Source organism: Ascaphus truei, chromosome 18, assembly GCF_040206685.1.
Source record: "Ascaphus truei isolate aAscTru1 chromosome 18, aAscTru1.hap1, whole genome shotgun sequence".
NCBI classification, from domain to species: Eukaryota; Metazoa; Chordata; class Amphibia; order Anura; family Ascaphidae; genus Ascaphus; species Ascaphus truei.
Window position 1 is genome coordinate 1,995,272 of NC_134500.1, and position 26,921 is coordinate 2,022,192.

The 26,921-nt window shown below is 45.8% G+C and overlaps 1 protein-coding gene across 2 annotated transcripts in view; it reads right to left on the reverse strand.

Annotated features, from left to right (window-relative positions):
• ACAN (aggrecan) overlaps positions 1-26,921 on the reverse strand; it is a 63,176-nt gene that overhangs the window by 33,817 nt on the left and 2,438 nt on the right. For both annotated transcript variants that reach the window (XM_075575188.1, XM_075575187.1), the window contains exons 2-3: positions 10,255-10,331; positions 1,113-1,496 (exon numbers count right to left, since the gene is read on the reverse strand). In XM_075575188.1, the coding sequence (XP_075431303.1) occupies positions 1,113-1,496; positions 10,255-10,324 (454 nt within the window). In that variant the 5' untranslated portion in view covers positions 10,325-10,331. The remainder of the gene's footprint in view (positions 1-1,112; positions 1,497-10,254; positions 10,332-26,921) is intronic.

A 26,921-nucleotide genomic window follows, 5' to 3' on the forward strand; every position in this document is an offset into this window, starting at 1 on the left:
GGTAAACATAGGAAGGATGTGGAGCCTGGCTGAAATCTGATCGCCATTACTGGAGTCATGAAGGAATTCATTGTGTCCCTTACGACAGGGGGGCGCAAACTTTTTTCCCTGCGCCCCCCTGCCGGCTGTCCCCTCACTCCCGCGCCCCCCCCAACCCCAACTTACCCTCGCACCGGCGTAATGACGTCACGTTGCCATAGCAACGTGACGTCACATGACCTCGCAGCGTCATTTTGACGCCGCGTTGCCATGGCGACGCCGGGAGGAAGCCGCCGGAGCCACGGGTAAGTATGTTTACAGAGGCCCTGCAGCTCCCCCGGCACTTAATTTAAGTGCCTTCGGGAAGCGCGCGGGGCCTCTGTAAACCCCGCGCCCCCCGTCGGCAGTCTCGCGCCCCCCCTGGGGGTCGCGCCCCACAGATTGCGCACCGCTGCCTTACGAGATATAATTGGCTAATGTTTTGCTGTTTTCTTTTCTTTAGTTTACAAATACAGGATGCGTATCTCAGTTAGTTCAATGTAACATGGGTTCAACTCAATGGACATGTTTTTTCAACCTCATCTTCTATGTCAAAATGTAAAGTGCTATACAATAAAGGGGGCGCAGAATTAAACAAGGGCAGAATAGGACTGGTTTGGGATTTTTTATATTCATTACTTCTACGTGCATATGCCCCAGAGGAAGACAATGAAATATTCTTTAAAAGAGAAGCACGGGGATAGGGTTTAACTTGTTAATGTTTGCGGTTCCATGGTCATACCACAGTTAGGTTTATATAGTAGGAGATAGGGAACATCAGATGCCAAAAAGGAAAAGTTATTTATTCAAGTGGAACAATTAGTATTTGTTCTGTTTATTAACCTACCAATGTAAATATAAACAACATACAGTACTATTCTGTTAAAGGCATGAAACAAGGTTAAAGATATAATTTAGGCTGAGAAAATTAAAGACTGACCTCAAAATGAGGAACAAGATAACAATAGTTTGAAATATGCCAGCCCCTCACTGTCTGTCTGTGGGGTTCAACCCAAACACGTTTCGTGTTCTCCTCTGAGTGCACAAGAGTCAATTTGTAATGAAAACACAGGAGGAAGTAGAACGCAGATTACCTTTCACATTGACCTCTACTGTGTCCTGACTGTCTTCAATTCCATGCATCACTTCACAGCGGTACATTCCTGAATCATTGGACAGTAAGCTTGTGAGTTCCAAGGAAACATCAGTAGGGATGATCGGGTAGTTTGGCATAGAGATGCGTCCTTTGTAGGCATCATTTATCCGAACGTGGCCATCAGTGGCCACCAGTAGAACAGTCTCCTGTCCTTTGGAATGTTTGCTCCACTTGATTCTTGGTGTTAAAGGTGCTGTTGAGGGGGCCACAGTCACATGTTCCAAAGCGTTGATGAAGTAGCAGGGGATGGTAAGGGAGTTTCCAAGAAGGATGTGCAGTGGAGACTCTTCGGGTATACTCACGCTCAGCGCGTTACCATGGTCTGCAGATCCATACAACAAAAAGACAAAATAAGGAAACACATAGAAAATGTTCTGTATAGTTGAAGATAGCAGCGTGTTGCAGTCTATTCTGGCATCCAAGTTGTTTAACACACCTAATTGGTTATAATGTGGCTGCACATGTAATGCACAAATGTAGAAGAACACTGAAGCTGGACATACACTAAAGTTGGGCAGTTGATGTGATCCACACTCGACTCCTCTCACATTCAAAACGTATCTAAAACCTGTTGCTTTTTCCTCCGCAATATAACAAAGATACGCCCTTTCCTCTGTTACTCGACTGCTAAAACTCTGACTCAGGCCCTCATTCTCTCCCATCTCGATTACTGTAACCTCCTGCTGTCCGGCCTTCCTGCCTCTCACCTGTCTCGCCTACAATCTATCCTAAACGCTGCTGCCAGAATCACTCTACTCTTTCCGAAATCTGTCTCAGCGTCTCCCCTGCTGAAATCACTCTTCTGGCTTCCTATCAAATCCCTTATCACACACTCAATTCTGCTCCTCACTTTTAAAGCTTTACACTCCTCTGCTCCTCCTTACATCTCAGTCCTAATTTCTCGCTATACACCACCCTGACTCTTGCGTTCTGCTCAAGGATGTCGTCTCTCTACCCCCTTTGTATCCAAAGCCCTCCCGCGTCAAAAATCTTTCTCACTGACTGCCCCACACCTCTGGAATGCCCTTCCCCTCAATACCCGACTAGCACCCTCTCTATCCACCTTTAAGACCACCTTAAAACACACCTGCTTAACGAAGCATATGAGTAGTTCCGTGGCTAACACTATACACCTGATACATAAACCTTGGCACCTTGCAGACGCACTTACCAGAACGCCCTCCTACTGTCTCTGTATGTTCCTCCTACCAATTAGATTGTGAGCTCTTCAGAGCAGGGACTCCTTTTCCTAAATGTTACTTTTATGTCTGAAGCACTTATTCCCATGATGTGTTATTTGTATTATTTGGTATTTATATGATTGTCACGTGTATTACTGCTGTGAAGCGCTATGTACATTAATGGCGCTATATAAATAAAGAAATACATACATACATATGGTTACAGCACCAAACCCATATTGCTAATATGTTTCATTGCCCTCCTAAGCAGCTATTTATTTGTGGATTGGATTTAGAAATAAATGGGCAGAACTTTTTACTGGTGTTTTTGTTCTAAAAATGTTTCATGTTTTTGACAGAAGTCGATTGGTTTTTGTTTTTAGATTTTAGATCAGAATGCAGGAAAAATTATTTAACTTTGGGGACCAAAATATTTTATGAAATCCCTCCCCCAACCAGTGAACATTGGCACAGGCAGTACAATGTACCCCAACTCTTAGAGCAGCCCCCCCCTTTTTCCGACGATGGGATCTTTTTTCCAAGAAGTGTAAGGGAATAAGAATGTATGGAGATGAAGGGGTTAATGCCGAGCAGTGTATAGATGCAATAAGGAACACAGGATGAGAAAGATAACATTGTATAATGTGGTAACTGAAACAAGTGAAATTGCTTATTTCTTTCTCAAAAAAGTTTGGGAAAAACCGGCAAGCTTTGCAAAACAAATTTTGTCAAGAAAAGTCAATGTACAAGGTCACGTGACCCTTTATTTACTACCATTTACTGCCATTTTTGCTACATTCTAGCGGAGGGGGAATAAATCAATTATTTTGCAAAGCAAATGTAAAGACTTTCATACATCACTAATCGCAGAGATAGATGTTAAATGAAATGTTCCATGTGCTATGCTTGTAGGGGTCAGAGGCCGTTTGTGGAACATCAACCCCACCCACTGGCATGTTAATGAGCCAAGAAGACAATGAACTTTGTATTTACAGCTGCATTGAATCTGAACCACCCCAGTGTACATCTGCGTTGCCCCAAAGGCAGACAGCCTTTGGCACAGCCGAAGGGCAGCCAAAGGGTGTGAATCGTTTGGTGAAACGCACCAGCCCTTTATCCCCTGTACCCAATTTTCCAACTCTATCTGTCAATGAAAAGTCGGTGAATAGACTGTGTAACCCTTTTAATGTAACCATGTATTTTTATAACTCTGTGCCCAGGACATACTTGAAAAAAAGAGGTAACTCTCAATGCATTACTTCCTGGTAACACATTTTTATAAATAAATACATTGACTCTGATAGCATGTGCAGCCATGGCTGGGTGTGGCTACTATTCTACCCTCTCCTGACATATCAGTCCTGGTACCAGCAGGTGGTGTTGGGATCAATCCTGGGTTTTACCCATCTAGACAGTGCCCTTGAGTGACAGGAAGGTGGGATTAGGCCTGAGGTTGCCCAATCCAGGGTTCAGACCTGGTACCCTCGCCCTGCTTTGTTTAAGGTGGTTGCATCCTAAATTATAGTTAGATGGTCTCTGCCATTGAGAGAGACAAGGTATCACACCCAGGCTGCTGTGCACTGACAGGCCCAGGTTTCCTTCCCTTCAGGGGAGTGAGTGATTACCTATACCTCTGATCCTGCTAGAGGGCTGGGGAAGAGCTAGGACTATTGCGGGGGCCCTTGACCTGTAGTGAAGGTCCAGGGACCATCTAAAGTTTGAGACCAGAATTGTGACTGCATTGCGCAGTGTTGCCAAGTGACTGTGCTGGGAGCAGAAGAGAATAAACCCATTCCTGTTTCATATACCACCTGCTTGGTGTGTAATCTTTCTGGGGGGAGAGGAAACCGTTCTACTGTTGGAGATTACCTCCATACATCTGGAGCCTACAGCAGATGGAGGCGCTGAGTACCATGAGCTAAATGTCGGGTATGTACCCTAGAAGCCTGTTCTGCAGTCCCCACACCCATCGGCGGACACCTCAGCCTCTTGTGAACCTACAGGTTGGATGCACCATACACCTGGTAACAGGGATATCTCCCATAGGGTGGGGAAGCACTGTTACACATGAAAACACAATTTTGCAGAGATTTAGCAGAAGAGTGTAAACTTGGTTTCCAAAGAGTCAAAATCACATGTATACAAAACAAAGACATATCACAAAAATGTGTTCAAAAAATGGGATGGAGGAGTATGTGAACTCATTGTGATTGAGAAGGAAGAAGACGACTTTGGTCCAGAACCGACTCAGGCCATACAAGTGGGAACTCAATCATCAGAAGCTCCGGAGCGGCCAGAGTGTGATTCTCGGGAGCGATTGCAACGCCACTGATTATGTGAACAGAAGAGGAAGAGTCTCCCGTCTATTCCTCATCCTGTCAGATCATGTTCTGGAGCAATGAACACAATCTCCCCATGAAAACCAGCAAAAAGACCATTAAGTAGCTACTACATTATGGGGCACTGGAGAGAAAGACCTCATGAGGGTCGTCAGATCCGCCTTACTATTGTAGATCCATTTAAATTCCTGCGGTGAACACCATTAACGTCCCCTGTAAATATCATGGGGAGCAGGGGTCCCAAGAGCTAACAATAGTGTGCTGTAGCCCTGGAGGACCCCTAACTCCAATCCTGGAATACAAAAATATGGTTAATTTGGTGAGATTGCTGCTTGAAAAAGGCGGCTTTCAGCACTCCAAAGTGGACACATGCCCACACGCCCACACGACACACACACCCACACGCCCACACGCCCACACGACACACACGCCCACACGCCCACACGCCCACACGCCCACACGCCCACACGACACACACGCCCACACGCCCACACGTCCCAGACGCCCAGACGCCCAGACGCCCAGACGCCCAGACGCCCACACGCCCACACGCCCACACGCCCACACGCCCACACGACACACACGCCCACACGTCCCAGACGCCCACACGCCCACACGCCCACACGTCCCAGACGCCCACACGCCCACACGCCCACACGTCCCAGACGCCCACACGCCCACACGACACACACACCCACACGCCCACACGCCCACACGACACACACGCCCACACGTCCCAGACGCCCACACGTCCCAGACGCCCACATGGCCCACATGCTTCAGACTCCCACACGGCCCACACGCCCACACGCCCACACGACACACACGCCCACACGTCCCAGATGCCCACACGTCCCAGACGCCCACATGCTTCAGACTCCCACACGGCCCACACGCCCACATGACACACACGATTAAACAGCCCACACGTCCCAGACGCCCACACGGCCCAGACGCCCACATGACACACACGATTAAACAGCCCACACGCCCACACACCCACACGCCCACACGCCCACACGCCCACACGCCCACACGACACACACACCCACACGCCCACACGCCCACACGACACACACGCCCACACGTCCCAGATGCCCACACGGCCCAGACGCCCACATGATCCACACGACACACACATCCACACGCCAACACGCCCACATGTCCCACACGGCCCAGATGCCCACACGCCCACATGGCCCACATGACCCACACGCCTAAATGGCCCACACGCCCACATGGCCCACACGCCCCAGACGCCAAGACGCCCACACGGCACAGATGCCCACATCGCCCACATGCCTACATGACCAACACGCCCACACAGCCCAGACACCACACGGCCCACATGCACACATGACTCACACACCCAAACGGCCCACACGCCTACATGACCCACACACCCACACGATCCACATGGCCCACACGACCCAGATGCCCACACGCCCACACGACACACACACCCACACGCCCACACGCCCACACGCCCACACGCCCACACGACACACACACCCACACGCCCACACGCCCACACGCCCACACGCCCACACATCCACACGCCCACACGACACACACGCCCACACGACACACACGACACACACACCCACACGCCCACACACCCACACGCCCACACGCCCACACGCCCACACGACACACACACCCACACGCCCACACGCCCACACGACACACACGCCCACACGTCCCAGACGCCCAGACGCCCACACGCCCACACGTCCCAGACGCCCAGACGCCCACACGCCCACACGTCCCAGACGCCCACACGCCCACACGCCCACACGCCCACACGACACACACACCCACACGCCCACACGCCCACACGACACACACGCCCACACGTCCCAGACGCCCACACGTCCCAGATGCCCACACGTCCCAGACGCCCACATGGCCCACATGCTTCAGACTCCCACACGGCCCACACGCCCACACGCCCACACGACACACACGCCCACACGTCCCAGACGCCCACACGTCCCAGACGCCCACATGCTTCAGACTCCCACACGGCCCACACACCCACATGACACACACGATTAAACAGCCCACACGTCCCAGACGCCCACACGGCCCAGACGCCCACATGATCCACACGACACACACATCCACACGCCAACACGCCCACATGTCCCACACGGCCCAGATGCCCACACGCCCACATGGCCCACATGACCCACACGCCTAAACGGCCCACACGCCCACATGGCCCACACGCCCCAGACGCCCAGACGCCCACACGGCACAGATGCCCACATCGCCCACATGCCTACATGACCAACACGCCCACACAGCCCAGACACCACACGGCCCACATGCACACATGACTCACACACCCAAACGGCCCACACGCCTACATGACCCACACACCCACACGATCCACATGGCCCACACGACCCAGATGCCCACACGCCCACACGACACACACACCCACACGCCCACACGCCCACACGCCCACACGCCCACACGCCCACACGACACACACACCCACACGCCCACACGCCCACACGCCCACACGCCCACACGCCCACACATCCACACGCCCACACGACACACACGCCCACACGCCCACACGACACACACACCCACACGCCCACACGCCCACACGCCCACACGCCCACACGCCCACACGACACACACACCCACACGCCCACACGCCCACACGACACACACGCCCACACGTCCCAGACGCCCACACGCCCACACGCCCACACGTCCCAGACGCCCACACGCCCACACGCCCACACGTCCCAGACGCCCACACGCCCACACGCCCACACGCCCACACGCCCACACGACACACACACCCACACGCCCACACGCCCACACGACACACACGCCCACACGTCCCAGACGCCCACACGTCCCAGACGCCCACACGTCCCAGACGCCCACATGGCCCACATGCTTCAGACTCCCACACGGCCCACACGCCCACACGCCCACACGACACACACGCCCACACGTCCCAGACGCCCACACGTCCCAGACGCCCACATGCTTCAGACTCCCACACGGCCCACACGCCCACATGACACACACGATTAAACAGCCCACACGTCCCAGACGCCCACACGGCCCAGACGCCCACATGATCCACACGACACACACATCCACACGCCAACACGCCCACATGTCCCACACGGCCCAGATGCCCACACGCCCACATGGCCCACATGACCCACACGCCTAAACGGCCCACACGCCCACATGGCCCACACGCCCCAGACGCCCAGACGCCCACACGGCACAGATGCCCACATCGCCCACATGCCTACATGACCAACACGCCCACACAGCCCAGACACCACACGGCCCACATGCACACATGACTCACACACCCAAACGGCCCACACGCCTACATGACCCACACACCCACACGATCCACATGGCCCACACGACCCAGATGCCCACGTGCCCACACGGCCCAGACACCACACGCCCAGACGCCCACACGCCCACACAGCCCAGATGTTCACACGGCCCACACGCTTACACGGCCCAGAAACCCACACGGCCTAGACACCCACACAGCCCAGATGTTCACACGGCCCACACGCTTACACGGCCCAGAAACCCACACAGCCCAGATGTTCACACGGCCCACACGCTTACACGGCCCAGAAACCCACACAGCCCAGATGTTCACACGGCCCACACGCTTACACGGCCCAGAAACCCACACAGCCCAGATGTTCACACAGAGGCAGGTTGCAGTGTGGAGAGTGGTCTACAAGTGTTCACAGAAGCAAGTGTTGTTTGAGATCAGTTTTGTTCTGGTGACAGGATTAGCCTGTCCTGCACAGTCAGGAACATGTGTTCTGGTGACAGGATTAGCCTGTCCTGCACAGTCAGGAACATGTGTTCTGGTGACAGGATTAGCCTGTCCTGTACAGTCAGGAACATGTGTTCTGGTGACAGGATTAGCCTGTCCTGCACAGTCAGGAACATGTGTTCTGGGGACAGGATTAGCCTGTCCTGCACAGTCAGGAACATGTGTTCTGGGGACAGGATTAGCCTGTCCTGCACAGTCAGGAACATGTGTTCTGGGGACAGGATTAGCCTGTCCTGCACAGTCAGGAACATGTGTTCTGGGGACAGGATTAGCCTGTCCTGCACAGTCAGGAACATGTGTTCTGGTGACAGGATTAGCCTGTCCTGTACAGTCAGGAACATGTGTTCTGGTGACAGGATTAGCCTGTCCTGTACAGTCAGGAACATGTTTTCTGGGGACAGGATTAGCCTGTCCTGTACAGTCAGGAACATGTGTTCTGGGGACAGGATTAGCCTGTCCTGCACAGTCAGGAACATGTGTTCTGGGGACAGGATTAGTCTGTCCTGCACAGTCAGGAACATGTGTTCTGGGGACAGGATTAGCCTGTCCTGCACAGTCAGGAACATGTGTTCTGGTGACAGGATTAGCCTGTCCTGTACAGTCAGGAACATGTGTTCTGGTGACAGGATTAGCCTGTCCTGTACAGTCAGGAACATGTTTTCTGGGGACAGGATTAGCCTGTCCTGTACAGTCAGGAACATGTGTTCTGGGGACAGGATTAGCCTGTCCTGTACAGTCAGGAATATGTGTTCTGGGGACAGGATTAGCCTGTCCTGTACAGCCAGGAATATGTGTTCTGGGGACAGGATTAGCCTGTCCTGCACAGTCAGGAACATGTGTTCTGGTGACAGGATTAGCCTGTCCTGTACAGTCAGGAACATGTGTTCTGGTGACAGGATTAGCCTGTCCTGTACAGTCAGGAACATGTTTTCTGGGGACAGGATTAGCCTGTCCTGTACAGTCAGGAACATGTGTTCTGGGGACAGGATTAGCCTGTCCTGTACAGTCAGGAATATGTGTTCTGGGGACAGGATTAGCCTGTCCTGTACAGCCAGGAATATGTGTTCTGGGGACAGGATTAGCCTGTCCTGTACAGTCAGGAATATGTGTTCTGGGGACAGGATTAGCCTGTCCTGTACAGTCAGGAACATGTGTTCTGGTGACAGGATTAGCCTGTCCTGTACAGTCAGGAATATGTGTTCTGGGGACAGGATTAGCCTGTCCTGTATAGTCAGGAACATGTGTTCAGGTTTTTAGTGCTAGGATTTTGTTTTGTTGTTAAAATAAACATGTCGGAGAGACACTTTCAGCTGCACCCCCCCTTCCTGATCACTTCCTTTATATTGGGGAACGTCGCTCCCATCATGAGCAAAGACTGCTGTTCACACTATCCAGGAACAGGAACCCCAATTAAAATAATTAACTCTCAGATATACAAGAAAGTGACAAGGTTTATAGCACAATTATAGAGGATCTTGTGAACCTCTGAGATACAAAACGAGATGAAAAGACACAGGTCTATATTAACTGGTACAACGACATAAGACACCTTGATTTCATGAACAGGCTACAAGATGTTGTCTGGTGCCTGTAGGTGACTTGTGGCATAGCACCACTTAGCAAATATGGGCCACAGTAAATAACAGTCTTTAGGTGCCCAGTGACAGGGACAGGATAGAGCGGGTAGCCTAATGGTCTATGATTACTCACCTGAAACTTCCACGGATATTGCTGCGGCGATGACTCGCAAACACACGAACACTAACAGTAAAGTGGTCATAGTTTACCTGTCAAAATAAAAACAAAAATAAATATCAACAGAAATTGAGAAATATTTAAAAAATATAAGATTTTACTTTTACAATATATGACAGGAATGAGATTCTGGACACAGGAATAGCTGGGGGAACAGTCTTTTTTTTTATCCCCATTAAGCATTTTTAAATAAACATAGAGCTATAAGCTTTTTGGGGTAACATAGTCCGCTTGCACCTCTTTAAAGCTTGGGTGACATGAGGGGTTATTTATGAAAGACTTCAGGCTGAGAGGCCGAGGGAGCGCTGTATCACAGAAAAAGAATCCCATGGCAAGCAGTTTGCGTTTCTCCTTTGATTGAACAGGTCTGGTTCATTTCCACTGGTACCTTAGTAAATAACCCCCATTGTCTTTCAGACGCCCCCACATTAGCTTTATCAAACAAGGCTATTAGTTTCCAACACATTTTATGTAGGATTAGTCCTCACTGTCCAAAAATAAAACCAGTAGACTTAAAGAATTCCATTCTTTCCATGGGTTCTTCTTGTATGTCCTTTCCTGAGACTTTGATCAGCTCCTGTATTGAATCTCATTATTTATTCAACATCTCCTACATACCAAATTCTGTTGCTCTTTTCAGATTTTCTACTTAAAACATGACTCAGACCCTTGGTGACCAAACACCAGCAGCAGGACATGCAGGACATGCAAGACATGCAGGACATGCAAGACATGCAGCACATGCAGGACATGCAGGACATGCAGGACATGCAGGACATGCATGTCTTGCAGGACATGCAAGACATGAAGGACATGCAGGACATGCAGGACATGCAGGACATGCAAAACATGCAGGACATGCAATACATGCAGGATATGCAGCACATTCAGCACATGCAGGACAAGCAAGACATGCAGCACATGCAGCACGCGCAGGATATGCAAGACATGCAGTAGATGCAGCACATGCAGGACATGCAAGACATGCAGCACATGCAAGACATACAGGACATGCGAGGCATGTAGGACATGCAGCACATGCAAGACATGCAGGACATTCAAGACATGCAGGACATGCAGGACACACAAAAAGAACTCAAATTAAACTGACAGATACGTGTAGGACATGCAGGACATGCAGGACATGCAGGACATGCATGTCATGCAGGACATGCAAGACATGAAGGATATGCAAGACATGCAGGACATTTAGGACATGCAAAACATGCAGGACATGCAGGACATGCAGCACATGCAGGACATGCAGCACATGCAGCACATGCAGGATATGCAAGACATGCAGTAGATGCAGCACATGCAGGACATGCAGCACATGCAAGACATACAGGACATGCGAGGTATGTAGGACATGCAGCACATGCAGGACATGCAGGACATGCAGGACATGCAGGACACACAAAAAGAACTCAAATTAAACTGACAGATACTTGTAGGACATGCAGGACATGCAAGACATGCAGGACATGCAGGATATGCAGGACATGCAAGATACGCAGGACACGCAGGACACGCATGATATACAAGACATGCAGGACATACAGGACATGCGAGGCATGTAGGACATGAAGCACATGCAGGACACGCAGGACATGAAAGACATGCAGAACATGCAGGACAAGCAGGACATACAGGACATGCGAGGCATGTAGGACATGCAGCACATGCAGGACATGCAGCACATGCAGGACACACAAAAAGAACTCAAATTAAACTGACAGATACTGTACGGAAAACTGAAGCAAAGCACCCGGTTTACCCAGGGCAGTCCTAGTATGCACAGGTCTGTACAAACGCACAAATAGGTCAACGATAAGTGTAAGCAGCATTACAGGCGGGTTCATATAACCCGGACCCCAGACTATATTTCCTTTACACATATCCTCGGGACTGTATTTCTCCGGCACAATCAGTGACAGACCAGCAAAGTCAGGATTTCCATTACACACCCATGTGAGCAAACATCTTGCATTGTAACACTTACATTTAGCCCCATGTTTATTATTTGTAACAATGTATTTTATTAGTGTATTGTTATACCATACTGTTTGCAATCACAAGAACTCATTGTGTTAGGGTTGCAGTATTTTCACTGAGATGTATGAGTACGTTAATCATGCCTAATGTCTGTATACTTTGTGTGAGATACCTGGAACGTATCTTTCCTGGCAGGATATTTTACGTTACATTTTTACATTAATAACAATGTGAATAAAATAATAAATAAATACATTTCCAAGGCGCTGAATAGGAATAACACGAAGTAAATAAAGCCCTATACAGGCACACCCCGCTATACCGACCTTCCCTTTACAGACACTCGCGATTACGACCATATTTACCATAGCACCATTCCCCCGTGTCCGTGCGCTCGCTTCGCAAGTACGGACACTGATTCAGCCCTACAGACCGCCGTAGTTGTGTGACACGCTTATTCCCCTCACCCAATTGGAAAATGGCAGCTCGCGCATGTGCCTGTGAGTAGGACACAGGCACGTCCTGAACAGCAATACCGGCTCCCTACCTCTACCTGAGTGAAAAAAGGTTGTGCTTCACTTTATGTACATTTTCGCATTACATGCGTGCTCTGGGCCCATTGCGTACGTTAATGCGGGGTATGCCTGTGTTACATAGTTACATACATGTGCCGGTCCCATTGCGTACGTTAATGCGGGGTATGCCTGTGTTTCATAGTTACATACATGTGCCGGGCCCATTGCGTACGTTAATGCCTGTATACTAGTGTTACATAGTTACATACATGTGCCGGTCCCATTGCGTACGTTAATGCGGGGTATGCCTGTGTTACATAGTTACATACATGTGCCAGTCCCATTGCGTACGTTAATGCGGGGTATGCCTGTGTTTCATAGTTACATACATGTGCCGGGCCCATTGCGTACGTTAATGCCTGTATACTAGTGTTACATAGTTACATACATGTGCCGGTCCCATTGCATACGTTAATGCGGGGTATGCCTGTGTTACATAGTTACATACATGTGCCAGTCCCATTGCGTACTTTAATGCGGGGTATGTATGTATATAGGCGTACGTTAATGCGGGGTATGTATGTATATAGGCGTACGTTAATGCGGGGTACGCCTGTACTATTTCCCTGACAATAACAAGAGGAAGATGCTGAATTCTTAATAAATATTCAATGGGCAAAATATTCTGTATGTATTTTTATGCCATTTTGGCCATTAATCCAAGTCCAGAAAGGGTTTCTAGGGAAGCATGAGAGAACGGAAAGAAAGCTTCTAGAAAAGAGCACTGGAATATGCTCGCACATTGGCCTTGATGAGAGAGAAACCTAGAAAGCAAGTAAAACTGATTTATTTAATCAAACAACAAATACAAACTTTTTATATGGAAATATCTGGATAAAATATTATATGATATTTTTGCAGCTGTAGGGCAAAGAAAATTGTACTCTGAGCTCCAAAGCAAACCTTTCATAGAGAAGCACTGTGTGCATTTGAACTTGGTATCCTGTTTGGCAGAAGGACTTTCGCTGGCTGCTTCATACAATACCGCCTTTTGAAATTCAGTCAGGATAAAACGTGGCAACATTAGGTACAAAGAGAAGCAATGACTGCTACTGGGCTCTTTCTAATGAGACTTTCTGTTTGTTCTTAGAACATCTCACAATAATGAAAACATATGTATGCTCCTGTATTTTAGGGTATTTTCATACTGTAAATATCTAGTGCTACACACACTACAATTTCTTGTCACTAGTACATGAGATAAATGAGTAGTGAGCCCATGATTTAGATTTACATTAACTTTATGGAAAATAATATGAAAATACCCATGATAAATAATTACCGACAATACAACAATAATTCTAAGACACACATTTGGAAAGGGATAACATTTCAGGGGCTATTTATTTAAGGTTTCCAAGCTACAAAACTGGAGCAGCAACATATTTACAGTGGAATAAAATAATCAGCAAAATATTCCACCCGTCTCCAGTTATATAAAGAACTTGTTTATCATAAATTTGACACAAGCCTCTTTGGTATGTAGGTTAAGCCAACCCAGACTGGTTTAATACTGATAAAATGTTGAACCACTAACTGAAAGCTATACATATGCAGTCCGTGCTGCGGGGCATACACAACGCCCCAGCGAGGGAAGTGGTCATTGTTATGAATCGGCCCCACGTGAGAAGGGGACAAGGATAACGCGTTATTCCCCCCCCCCCCGGGAACGCGCCACAGGTTGCAATAACTAGCTACATCTGTAACTCCTTGATAAAGTGCCTCACGGCACGAAACGCGTAGGAGCTTTGTACCCTCCACCATTTTTTTAAATGCAGCTTTGAATAAATCATATTTTATTGCCATATGACCAGCTCCTTGTTGCAGTGGACCTCACACTACATTTTGGATACATCTGTATCTAGCAAGTTCCATGTAATAAGAAAGAAGAGTTATTTGGCCGAGAGTCATGAAGCCGTGAGAGATCGCGCCCGATTTGGCGGTTGCTGCCATTCAAGTGAATAGCAGAACGGGCGCAATGTCTTGCATTCCGGTTTCATGAGTCCTGCCCATTAAATATACGCAGAGCAAATATAATACTTTTAGAAAAGACACCTAAAGGAACACAAAGTAAGTAATTGTGTACTTCACAAAAAGTGCTTTTTCTGTAATACCTAATTTGTGGTATCAGTTCCAAACTTCTGCAATAAGGTGTGCATTAGAACAGCGGAAATCATAACTCAAACGGCAATTCTTGAAAGAATAAATGCCGAATATTTATATGTTAGGACATTATCCTGCTCAGATTCTGGTCTAAATGACAGATTGACGCAGATGCATTTAGAAAGTGTAAGTAAAATGTCTTATAAAAAGTTTAACATTGTGTCTGTTTATGGACATTAATATATTTTTCCCTCTGATTACTGCAATATCATCAATGATAGAAAAATTGCTCATTCTATTAACATTTCATGTTTTTTGTTACTGCACAAAATCTAGGATATTTTAGTGCCGTAGACAGTCAAATTAATATCTTATTTTCCAGATAACCTCACTTATTCTTTCCTGAGCATTGCAATAGCTGTCATTATTCCTCGTATTCACATGACCTAAAACTACCTTGTAAGTTATTGAGTGATTGATAACTAATATCACAAATGCGGTTTTAATAGGTGTACGATGCTTTCCCACATTCCGAAGGAGCATTTCTCCCCACATGAGGACGGATTTAATATTATACTTGTGGTGCAATTCTTGTGGACATCGTAGTGAGTAGTAGAATTGCAGTTGATATTTATTTGAGACTTAACGGCGTCATTTGACTTTGTCAGATCAACACCGGTTTTTCAGGATAAGGATTTTAAAAACTACGCAGCAAAAAAACTACCGAAATTCTACCATTCAGAACTCAGAAGAAAATTAGAGATCTATTCTCAGATCAGAGACAAAACCGCTGAAAGCCACGAAAACCTTAAATAAGTCTAAATATGTATTTGTACAAAAACAAAATCACTCCATCTACGAAGCATTACAACATCCATTCACTATGACCGTATCATTTACAGACTAAATGTATTATTTGCATTTCACAGGGGAAAAGCGAAGGGCCGTCTCGATGGCGACGCCATCTTTGTGACCACGCCTGGCTGTGCGCTTGCAGAGACACAGCTCTCTCCCTGAGGAGCGGGAGCAGCGACGGAGGAACCCCACTCAGGCACCGATCACCGAAGCCAGACCCAACTTCCGTGTCAGGACCCCCCGGGAAGGCTACATCCAGCGTTACCGCCGCAACTGCGCCACAGGTAGAGATCTGGGGAGCGTAAGAGGTGCCGCACTCATTTTGCCCCGGACCCCGCGATTATGCAAGCCGCTCCTGAGTGTAATGCTTGCAGCAACTACTTCATCCAATCAAATAGTAACGTCATAAGCTCCATTACTGCAACAGAATCTGCTTCAACAAATGAAAACTTCCAAGTGCAATAAATGTATATTTTTATATCTGGTCCTCTGGGCCTGTTGGATATTTCTAATAACAGCGTTGTGGTTCATTGTATGGATGTGATGGAATAGGAGAGGGGAATGAGAAGACGGATAGAGGTGTGTTGCTATAGAACAGGGAGATGCAGAGGTCATTTCTCATTCTTATCTCCCGAATGCCTAAACACGATGGTCCCCCGCACAGGCGCTGCATGTGATCTTCACTACGTAGCCCTTTTAGCACAGAAACTATTTAAAGTATCATCCTGGTTGCGGTCCCCGTAATGCTCCCCTGCTTTGTACCTTTATTAACAGATCACCTTCCCAAGTCAGAAGCTAATACAGGGATGGCCAACTCCTGGCGTCAAGGGCCACCAACTGGCCAGGTATAAGGGATATCTCTGCTTCAGCACAGGTGGCTCAATCAGTGGCTCAGTCTTCGACTGCATCACCTGTGCTGAAGCAGGGATATCCTGAAAATCAGACCTGTTGGCTGCCCTTGAGGACCGAAATTGGCCACCCCATCTCTAATATCCTGCAGAATGTTATTTTTATTTCTGACAGTGATTACAAACAAATAATAAAGGTAGGTGCTTGGCTGTTTTGATGACGTGCACCAGCCGTTTCCAACACTATCCTCAGCAACCTCCAACCACATGCATGGAAGTTCCAACTTTGCCATTCAGAAATGTCTAATGATCGCCAAAAAATAGAATTTCCCGAGGTACGGCTGAGAAACAATAAGGTACAATAGACCAATATTTATCCAATTCAGTATTGGGAAAATTTTAAACGTGCTCAAAGGAGCAAGTCACCCTAACTTGCCCCCGTTTTGTACAGGATTGGAACTAGAGACCTGCAGAGCGGAACCTCACTGTTTTCCTGAGGTTCTCACTGGTCAAGTTATCGGCATTATTTGCAGGTTTTTAAAGGGAATTTAAATGACCGTCCAATAGAAAGCCACAACATATGAAGTGGCAGCTTCCTATTGGCCCAATATTTGGAAGCCATTTTGTTTCCCCTGAGAGTAACTGGTAACTAGTACATGGTAACTGCATCGGTAGGTATCTCGGGAACAGGGGGGAGGGGAATACCAGTGTTAAAGAGGGGTGTTTGGCTCATCTAAATGCCTGGTTCCCACCCTGTAAAAAAAAGCTGGGCTAAATAAAAATCGAGTAGAAGAAACTGGTCTTTGAAGCCCTTCCCAAAATGCCCAAAATGCCCAAAATGCCCAAAATGCCCAAAATGCCCAAAATGCCGAGCATGCACTCCAAACGTGCCCTGATCTAAAAACTATTACAGTGTTGTCCTATGGACCTTTGGTCCTGTTATTCAACATCCAAGTGTCTGATTGAAAGCAAAGTTATTGTAGGGACGATGTAGTAACTTAGCTGCAGAAGCCATTGACTTTGTAGTGGAATATTTGAATGTGAATTCTCCCACAAATACCAATTATTTCCTATGAGAGAAAACATCAGTCATCTTTGCACCACAAAAATACCTAATAAATAGCTAATAAATGCAAGCAGATGTCTCTGGGGAAAGACCTATATATGTTACTCGTAGTCACACCCTTTCTATGCCAAACACTGCATATGTATTGGAGGATTTGTAATGCTGTTAAAATAAATCAATGAAAGTCATTGAACTGTAGTCAGGCTCCCACAATGCAATGCTGCTGATGTTCCCAGCATTAGGCTACATGCACGCTGCTGCTGAGCGCGCTTGACGCACTCACTTCAGTTAAAATCAATCTTTACAGCCACACTCACGCGGAGCGCACTCATGAGCGTGCACATACGCTCTCCCAAGCTAGTCGCTTGGGGAGACAGAGCAAATTGATTTTCAAGCATGCTGAAGAGTCACATGACCTTTCAGCAACCAATCAGCGCCAGTCAATGCACACAGCACACAGCCACACACAGCCACAAACACACACAAACACACATAGAAATAGTCCCAATCCAGCCAATGACACGCCCCGGCCATGCCCCCCGCTCACGCTTGCAAAATTATGCAGGACATCCTTCGCTCATGCTTGGAGAGTTGGTGACATCACCGCTCCAGCATGAGCGCGCTCAGCGGCAGCGTGGCCGCCGCCTTACAGAAGTTATCTGTACTATGTTTAACGGGACTATTCCCAGATTCGCTCAGTACAATTCTCCCCAGCACAGAAGGACGTGATTATGTAGTAAATAAATAATAGATCTAGAATGGAATGTACTGGATTGAATCATTCCTACATTCTTAGACTGTATGTGTTAAGCCCAAGTCCCTATTTAATTGAACACTCACTTTTTCCTCCATGGCTTGAATTACATATATATTTTTTCTTAACAGAGGTGATGTTCCTATCCCAAACAAAGGCCTAAAGATAGTACAGTAATTCAAAGTGTTGTGCCTCCTAAGCTCAGTATGCAATATGAGTAATGTGAATATCCATATATGTATTCCTATTGGCCTCCAGCAGCAAAGGATTTGGCTCACGGGATAATGAACCTCTATAACTAGGATAATTTAGCAGACTAGGTGGACAAAGTGGTTTTTTTAGCCATATTACACAGTGGGAGAAGCTTTTCATTGTGCGGCGCTGTCAAGCAATGTTTCCATGGAATAGACCTATATAATTAATGTTTCTAACCAATTTATGTCATGTGCACTATTTCTGCAAATATTCTATGGCAGGGAGCTGTGTGCTGGAGGGAGCGTGGTTACCCTGCAGCAGTTACTGCTGATTGCTTGTCTTTGCTGTCCCAGCCGGCTGACCACCATGGATGGAAACCAAACAAAATGCCTTCTCTTACCATTCTGCTAAATGGAAATCTGTTTCACATTAGTGTTGCATGAACAATGACTTAATGCTACATCCTTTTTGCAATATGTCATTAGATTTTCAGAAAGGGGTTTTGTTCGTTGTGTGGAAAAGTATTACATCTGAGGGTTATTGATTTACAGGGTTTTCTACGATGTGTAACAGAAGAGGACTTGTGGTACATGCGTGAGAAGGTGAATCCAGCAGATACATTCTTGTAACCCCCAGTAAAACTCCCGATGTACGTTTCTAACGCCACTTTGGTAGTTTCTTATCCTTCAAGTCACGGGCGCTCAACTCCAGTTCTCAAGACCCCCCAACAGGTCAGATTTTAAGGATATCCCTGCTTCAGCACAAGTGGTGTAGTCGAAGACTGTACCACTGGTTGAGCCGCCTGTGCTGAAGCAGGGATATCCTTAAAATCTCACCTGTTGGGGGGGTCTTGAGGACTGGGTGTTGAGCACTCCTTCTTTAAGTATCATAAGTGGAAGATTTGTGGATCACTGATAGACAATATCCTAAATGAAGACACTAATACAAGCGCAAGAATACGTACATCTTCCAAATATCTATACATGTTTAACAATAAATGGCAGTGCTGACAAACCTTACTCTGACCCTAGATATTGTAATATTGTGCGTTGAAGAGTATCACATGTTCACAGCATTATTATTGAATACGCATACGGTACAACTTATAGGGGTGCAATAACTCGCCCCAGTTTCCCACTCACAGTGTGCGTAATGTTTACAGAGACGCTTATACCAGAGGAGGGGAACAGTTTCAGTTATTCCGACGCTCCCGGTACATAGAGAACGGATTTCCGGGCTTTACTATAAAAATCTCCTTGTTTCGTGCTGGTTTTTCTCGCCGTGCCTCTGAATTCCTATTGTACACGTGAGACTGCCACTAGCTGAGCAAGGAGCCGATGAGATGAGTGGCTATTTTCATAGAGAAGTAGTTGTGTACTTAGAGTATGTAACAGCAGCATTGTACAGTACACATTGATCTGACTATTTATACGTTTTCTTCATTTTTTTACATTTTGCATTTGGAAGGAATAATTCCTCAGAATAAAAGTTTCTCCTCCAGAACGTTTTCATATTCTTCACTTTTACAAGCTCTCTGTAATAATGCCGGCATTGCTCGTTCCCCTGTAATACTGGCATCCATTCCAGACTAGGCGTAAATACAGAGCCTGCATTAAGTGAAACCATTTTAATACAGACTATCTGCCAAAATAAAACATACAGTTGTCTGACTATTCTTAAACCTGGTATTTTCTTGTGTTATTCGTCTGCCACTTTTATTTGATGTATTTCTTTGCTCTATGACAAATAAAGACAGGTTTATTTAATGTATCTAATTTTAGTCCCCATAAATTCAGTAACAAGCTAGGACATAATGGGAACATACCCCAACCTAATATACAGCCCCCATATACACTCCCCATATACAGACCCCATATAAAATCTCCATATACAGCCCCCATATAAAGTCTCCATATACAGCCCCCACATACAGCCTCCATATACAGACCACGTATAGCCTCCATATAGAAACCACATATACAGCCTCCGTATACAGACCACATATACAGCCGCCAAATACAGCCTCCATATACTGACCCCATATACAGCTCCCATATACAACCTCCATATACAGCTCCCATATACAACCTCCATATACAGCTCCCATATACAGCCCCCATATACAGCCTCCATAGTATATGTATTGATTAATAGTGACCTGCAATTGGGTCAAACATTAGACTTCTTCTCCTAATTCCAGAATACTCAGCAAATAATCACACAGTAATGCCGGGTGAATGAGTTGTAGCTGTTGTTGGTGATGAAGCATCCACCAGTCATGAAGTCAAATTGTTCACCCACTTCTTTCTACAACTAATACAAAGAGATGTCACAGGAACCCAGTGGTGAAAGCCTCCTGTTTAGTTCTAGATCCTTCCCATTATCATTCGTATAGGAAATAACATTTGTTCAATACCCACTGCTGTATTTGCTACAATCCCTCCCTCCATGCCATGTGTTTTAATATGCAGGGAGCCAAGAGACATGTTCGAAACTCTTGCAAGCAACCAGGTGACAAGTGAAGTGGACGGTTTCTAATCTATAATTTACTCAATGCTACACCAATAAAAATGATTTACATTAATAAAAGGCTAGTAACCCAAAGATGAATATGCAGTTACCTTTACACTGTAGTAATCAAACCGTCCGCACTTTAATGCATTCCAAACGTCTGCTGAATTAAGAGACGCGAGAACAATATACATTTGGGTATGTAAAAGTAGGTGCTACTTGTGTGCAGTATACCATCTATTTATACCGTTTCCCTTGTGTTACACGCAGTGGGACAATTGCCTAAACAAATCTTTGCTACATATATAAAAGAGTTAGGGCAATATTTATTAAGTAGTGCTATGCTATAAGACACCATCTGATGCTGGAAGATACTTTATGGCCCATTCACGTGAAGATGTCTTATGGCGTAACAGTGCTTAGTCAATATGGGCCTAATTGCTCCCTGCCCATTATTTGTCACAGGCTACATGCAGTTAATAGGCCGTGAGCTCCTGACTCCTTGACTCCATATAGCGACCTGGAAGTAGTCTTGTTGCTGGGAGCAGGAGGACCCTCGTGTCCTTTGACGAGCTGACTATGTAAGGCTTGGTTTTTAGTGAAGACTATTCTGGGATTCATGGCGCTCTCCTTTATAAAAATGAGCAACCGGAAAAAGAAATATGAACCTAAAAAATGATGCTTTAGATATACATTTGGCAATCACCCTGGTCTATGGCCCTTCATTAATAATATCTACACTCATCTAATTTACATGAATAATGCCTCCAACCAAAATGTCTATAAAAAAAACATCAGAACTCCTAAGGATTTTGTTATTTACCTAGATACAGATGATGCAGACTTTATAACTCCAGCTGATAACACAATAAGGACAAGAGCCGCCCCTCAATGGGACCGGCCCGCTGCGAGGGGCGGCCGCCGCGCAGATTTTCAGGGATACATGAAAATTGAGTTCAGACCTAGTGACGGAGGGCTAGGCCACGCCCCCCGGCGGTTCAGCCAAGGAGGGCGAACCTGCCGTCTGATGTCATGGCCGCGCCCCCGTCACACACCTCCCCCCCCCCTCTGTCTTTCCCCCTGCAGCTCTCTGCAGACCGGGGGACTCGGCTGCTCGCGCCGCCAGCCTCGCAGGCGCGCGTTCAGCGCAGGCAGCGGGCCGCAGCCTAACACATCACAGAGTTTCCATAGGATACAATGGCAGTGATAACGCAGAATATGTCACCATAACACTGCATGTGTTCCTGTACAAAATTAATTTGCAGTCCCCAACATTGGGAACTACATACGTGTGTATATGTGTGTGTATGTATGTGGGTATACAGTATATATATATATAGATATATATATCACCATCATCATCATTTTCAGTCCTTGTCAATGCACTTCTGGCTGAAGGCCTCCCCAATGATCTTACAGGCACTGCGGCTGCAAGCCTCTCTTCTACAGGTTGTTGCAACAAATGTTCTAATTTCATTCTCCATCTTAGTTTTTGTCATTGTCTTGGTATTGTGATATATCTCTATCTGTCTCTCTGTCTGTCTGCCTTTCTCTGTCTCTGTATGTCTGTCTCTGTATGTTTGTCTCTCTCTGTCTCTAACTGTCTCTCTCTATTATATATATATATATTTTTTAAAGTTATGGTGGGTGCAAAAAGGTGACAAGAAACCTCCATCGTATAGCATATAGCAAATAAAAAGATCCCTTGTGAGCACATTCACATGTGTTAAGTGTTCCATGTAAAAATGTTTTTCAGGCAAACGGTGACACGGTATGCTCATTTGCATGTCATTTCCCAGAATCCCTTGCTGCAGTGGAAGCACTGTATGCTAGGTGATAAAGGTGAAAGGCAGGGTTGCAGACCTGTGCTGGTGATCCAGATATTGTTAGTATTACTAGAGTTACTGGTCATCACTGGTCTCACACAATGACCCAGGAAAAGACATTCACCCTTGACCCATTACAAACCCCAATCCTACTAACACCAGCACTGTAATAAGTAATATGGGCAGGAATGTCCAGTTATTTAAGTGTATTGAGGGAGAGTAACCCACTAGATCACGATGGTAGATCCACGTGTTAAGGCTATTTTGTGATAATATTCCCTCTTGGGGGATCTGAAAATGTGTCCACTAAATACCAAGTTTCATTATCAAAGCATAACATTGGGAAAACAGATGTACCCGCATGCGGAAAATGTCAGTTCACTTTGCAACTATGTTTTATTTCTCTTATGCACACCTTGAATTACTTTGAAACACACTTTCAGAATCAGATACTGTCTTTCATTTTTCCATCGGCCCACGGGCAATATTATGCCTTGAATTAAACTGACATAATATACTGCTGCCATATTAAAAACCAACAACTGCCACAAGTCTCCTTTACAGGACTCTTGTTTATCACTTTATAATATTAGAGGTTGAAAGCTGCAGACCAAGCAATATCCCACATGTGTTTTTTTTAAAATAAATCAGTTCTGTACTATGAGAAAATACTTGTAACATAAAAAAACAACAACTCTGAATGACATTTTAATATATTATAATGTAACAAGCATTTTTTGTTTCTATAGCAACCACTTACAAAGTCACATCCCTTTCCTCTTCTGAAACGGGCTCTGGCACACCCCTTTTTGAGCCCTGCCCTCTCTCTAGCAGGAATTGCACCAATTGTATCTAGTGACTGCCTGATCACATGATCTTCCCCACAGAACTTTGCATCTTTGGTCCTCTTCTGCTGCACTGACAGACATTTAGTGAACCCCTGAGCCGAATCTTCGCCGATCGACCACAGGAGAACGGATCGATCGGCAACTTAGCTAAATACTTATCATTGTGTGGATTGTATTGATGCACATATTAAAGGGGGACTTTTTTTTTACAAACAATATCTGTCAGCTTGGACTGCTTGAACGTGGGAAAAGGATTTGGAAATTCACCATGTGCCAACCATATGCCAACCAGCTCTGAAATTGCTGACGCCTGACTTTAACCAGGCACAAACATTTTAACTCCATTCTGATTTTCTTGAAACAAAATGATATTCCTTTATGATTTTCTTATTATTACAGACAGTAAATGGCAACTCAGACTTTTGGCTTTTTAAATCCAAATGCAAACAAGACTTGGGTCCAATTTTATTGTAACTACTATTATACAATCGCTCTTTTCAAAGAAAAAAAAGAGTTTGTATTTTTGACCTAAAAGATGTTAAATGTAGAGTAAATAAAAATCCCACATGTGGTGCATTTGCATGTCCCAGACCGGTCTGCAACCCTGTCCTTCCCCATTATTGCTTAGCAAACAGATCTTCCACTGCAGCCAGGGATTCTGGGAACTGAAATGCAAATGAGCACACACTAAGTCACTTATTCGTTCCACTTTACATAGACCCCTATAAGCGTCCACCTGCCGCATTACCCAGTGTTTCAGCACAGCCTGGGTTAAAGAAGTGCAGAGCCAGTAACCTACTCACAGACAGGTGATTCGACCTTTTGGCCTCATCAGTGCGAGGTTGGCTGCTGGCTGTGCAGCGTGAAGCTGGTACTGGGTATAACCAGATATTAAATACGTTATGGTAGGTAAATGTTGAGTAATATTTTTTAATAAGCACTATTTCAAATATAGATAATTCAACATAACATAAAAAAGCATTTTGTGTATAATTTGAGCAGGATGTGCGCCCTGACACGATCCATCATTCAAATGCTCACATTCATAAGGTGGAAACAATCCTCCCTAAGTAATACTGTGGGCTCATTCAAGGAGAGACTGAGCAAAGAGAGGGACTCATACACTCTGCCTCTCACTCACACACAGGCGGGCTGTTCTTCCTCTCACAGGCAGGCACTGATTTCTCAGAAGTAAACCTTTAAGGTCCCACTTTTCCCCCCTTTTCTAACGGCCACATTTCTGCCTGTGATTTTCTCTGTCTCTCTCTCTCTCCCTTTCTCACATTTGAACAAGCTTTACTTTTCTTGGCTTCTCTATGAGCCCTCAGTACAGAGTGTTGGCACACTCCATGTGGTCCAAGAGGTTGGATGAACACTGCTTTTGTTGCTGGTGAAAGGCTGACCATCAGAGACACAGAGCCTGGTTTGTTTGGCAGAGAGGAGTGGAGGGTGGGGGGATATTGGGGTGGGGGGGTAAGGAGTGGGCTGGCGTCATCTTGTGGTGGTAAGAAAACGTTTGCTCCAACGCAGCAAAACGTAACAGGGGAGAGAAAGGCGAGAAAAGCTCAATTCAAATGAGGACAGATGTGAACGAGCATTTTCTTCTTCACCATGTAAAAAGTTTGACAGCTAAAGAGAAGTGATTCTGTATGCAAATCACAGGCCGAAAGCCTAATACACTGACTTCCCAAGGGGGAGGCAAAAAACAAGTATATTAAAGCACTGAAAAAGAGATCACTGCAAGTTTCTGGGGTTTTTTAGGAATAAAACTGCAGATAAAGGCATCGTAATTTAAATCTGACGTGACCATTTGTCTGATCAAAAGCTGATCAAACATACGTGTTTCACCTTCTCATTGGATGTGATGTGGATTGTGAAACCTTTTTGAGCACTCTGCTTTCATTTATAAAGAACTCTATTGTTAATCCCCTAAAAGGTACATAGGACCTACATTTCATAAGGGCCCGTGTGGGTATCAGAACCTGGAAGTACAGGGTTTTATTACAAGGATTTGCCTGTCTTTCATCCAGTATAATATAATATACAGTATAATATAATATACAGTACAGTATAATATAATATACAGTATAATATAATATACAGTATAATATAATATACAGTATAATATAATATACAGTATAATAACTGCAGAGATTCGCAGGTCCTGAACAAATAACAACAATGCAGAATCAGACAAGATAAAGCTGTGGCTGCCTCACTCCTCACAGTGACCTCACTGAGATTGTGTCAATTCTTTATTGTGTGTTTTCTATGTTTTGCAATAATAAAATCAGAGATATTTTGCTCCTTTAGTGGATTATTCTCTTCTCACCCCTTTGGGGTGGCTGCGCCTGTTGTTAGTAAAGATTACGTGTATGCCATGTTCTAGATTTCATCTGTTTATTTAATTTATAGGGGTGGAGAGACACATATTATAGTATTTGTATCTGATGTTCTCCGTAAAGCCTAAAACAGGGCCAATCCAGCAAATCGGTGTCAAACTAAAATCAGATAATGACATTTAAAGACATTTCCATTTGATGAAGACACTAAAGAATGAAATAGAAAACTGTTGCAATAGAGCAATTTTTGTGTGTTGTCCAGAGTGAGTATTTATCAAAATATCATGGCTGGAAAAACTTGGGCAAAAATGCTTTCCCAGATGTGTTAAGCAGGAACATTACCACAAAGGCCAATGGGATTCTCTTCTTTAATGCATTTGGTTCATTCTTTTTTCAATGTTTTTCCCCTAGTTTTGCAGCTGGAAGACTTAGAAATACCACCCCCCCCCCCTTCTGCGCCAATGGGAAAAATACTGTTAGATTTGTAAAATATTGTGGGGTGATCTTTGGACTAAAATAGAAAAGTTAGTATTAGTCTTTATTTCCTATGTGAAAGTATACTGTGAGCTAGTTTGTTACACAGACCTCACCTACATCCTTTCAAAAATACCCAGGTAATGTCATTCATTTTTTATGTTTTCCTATGTTTTCTAACCCCATCATCTAAAAATAAACTCACTCTGGTTATTTTCCATATGAAATCC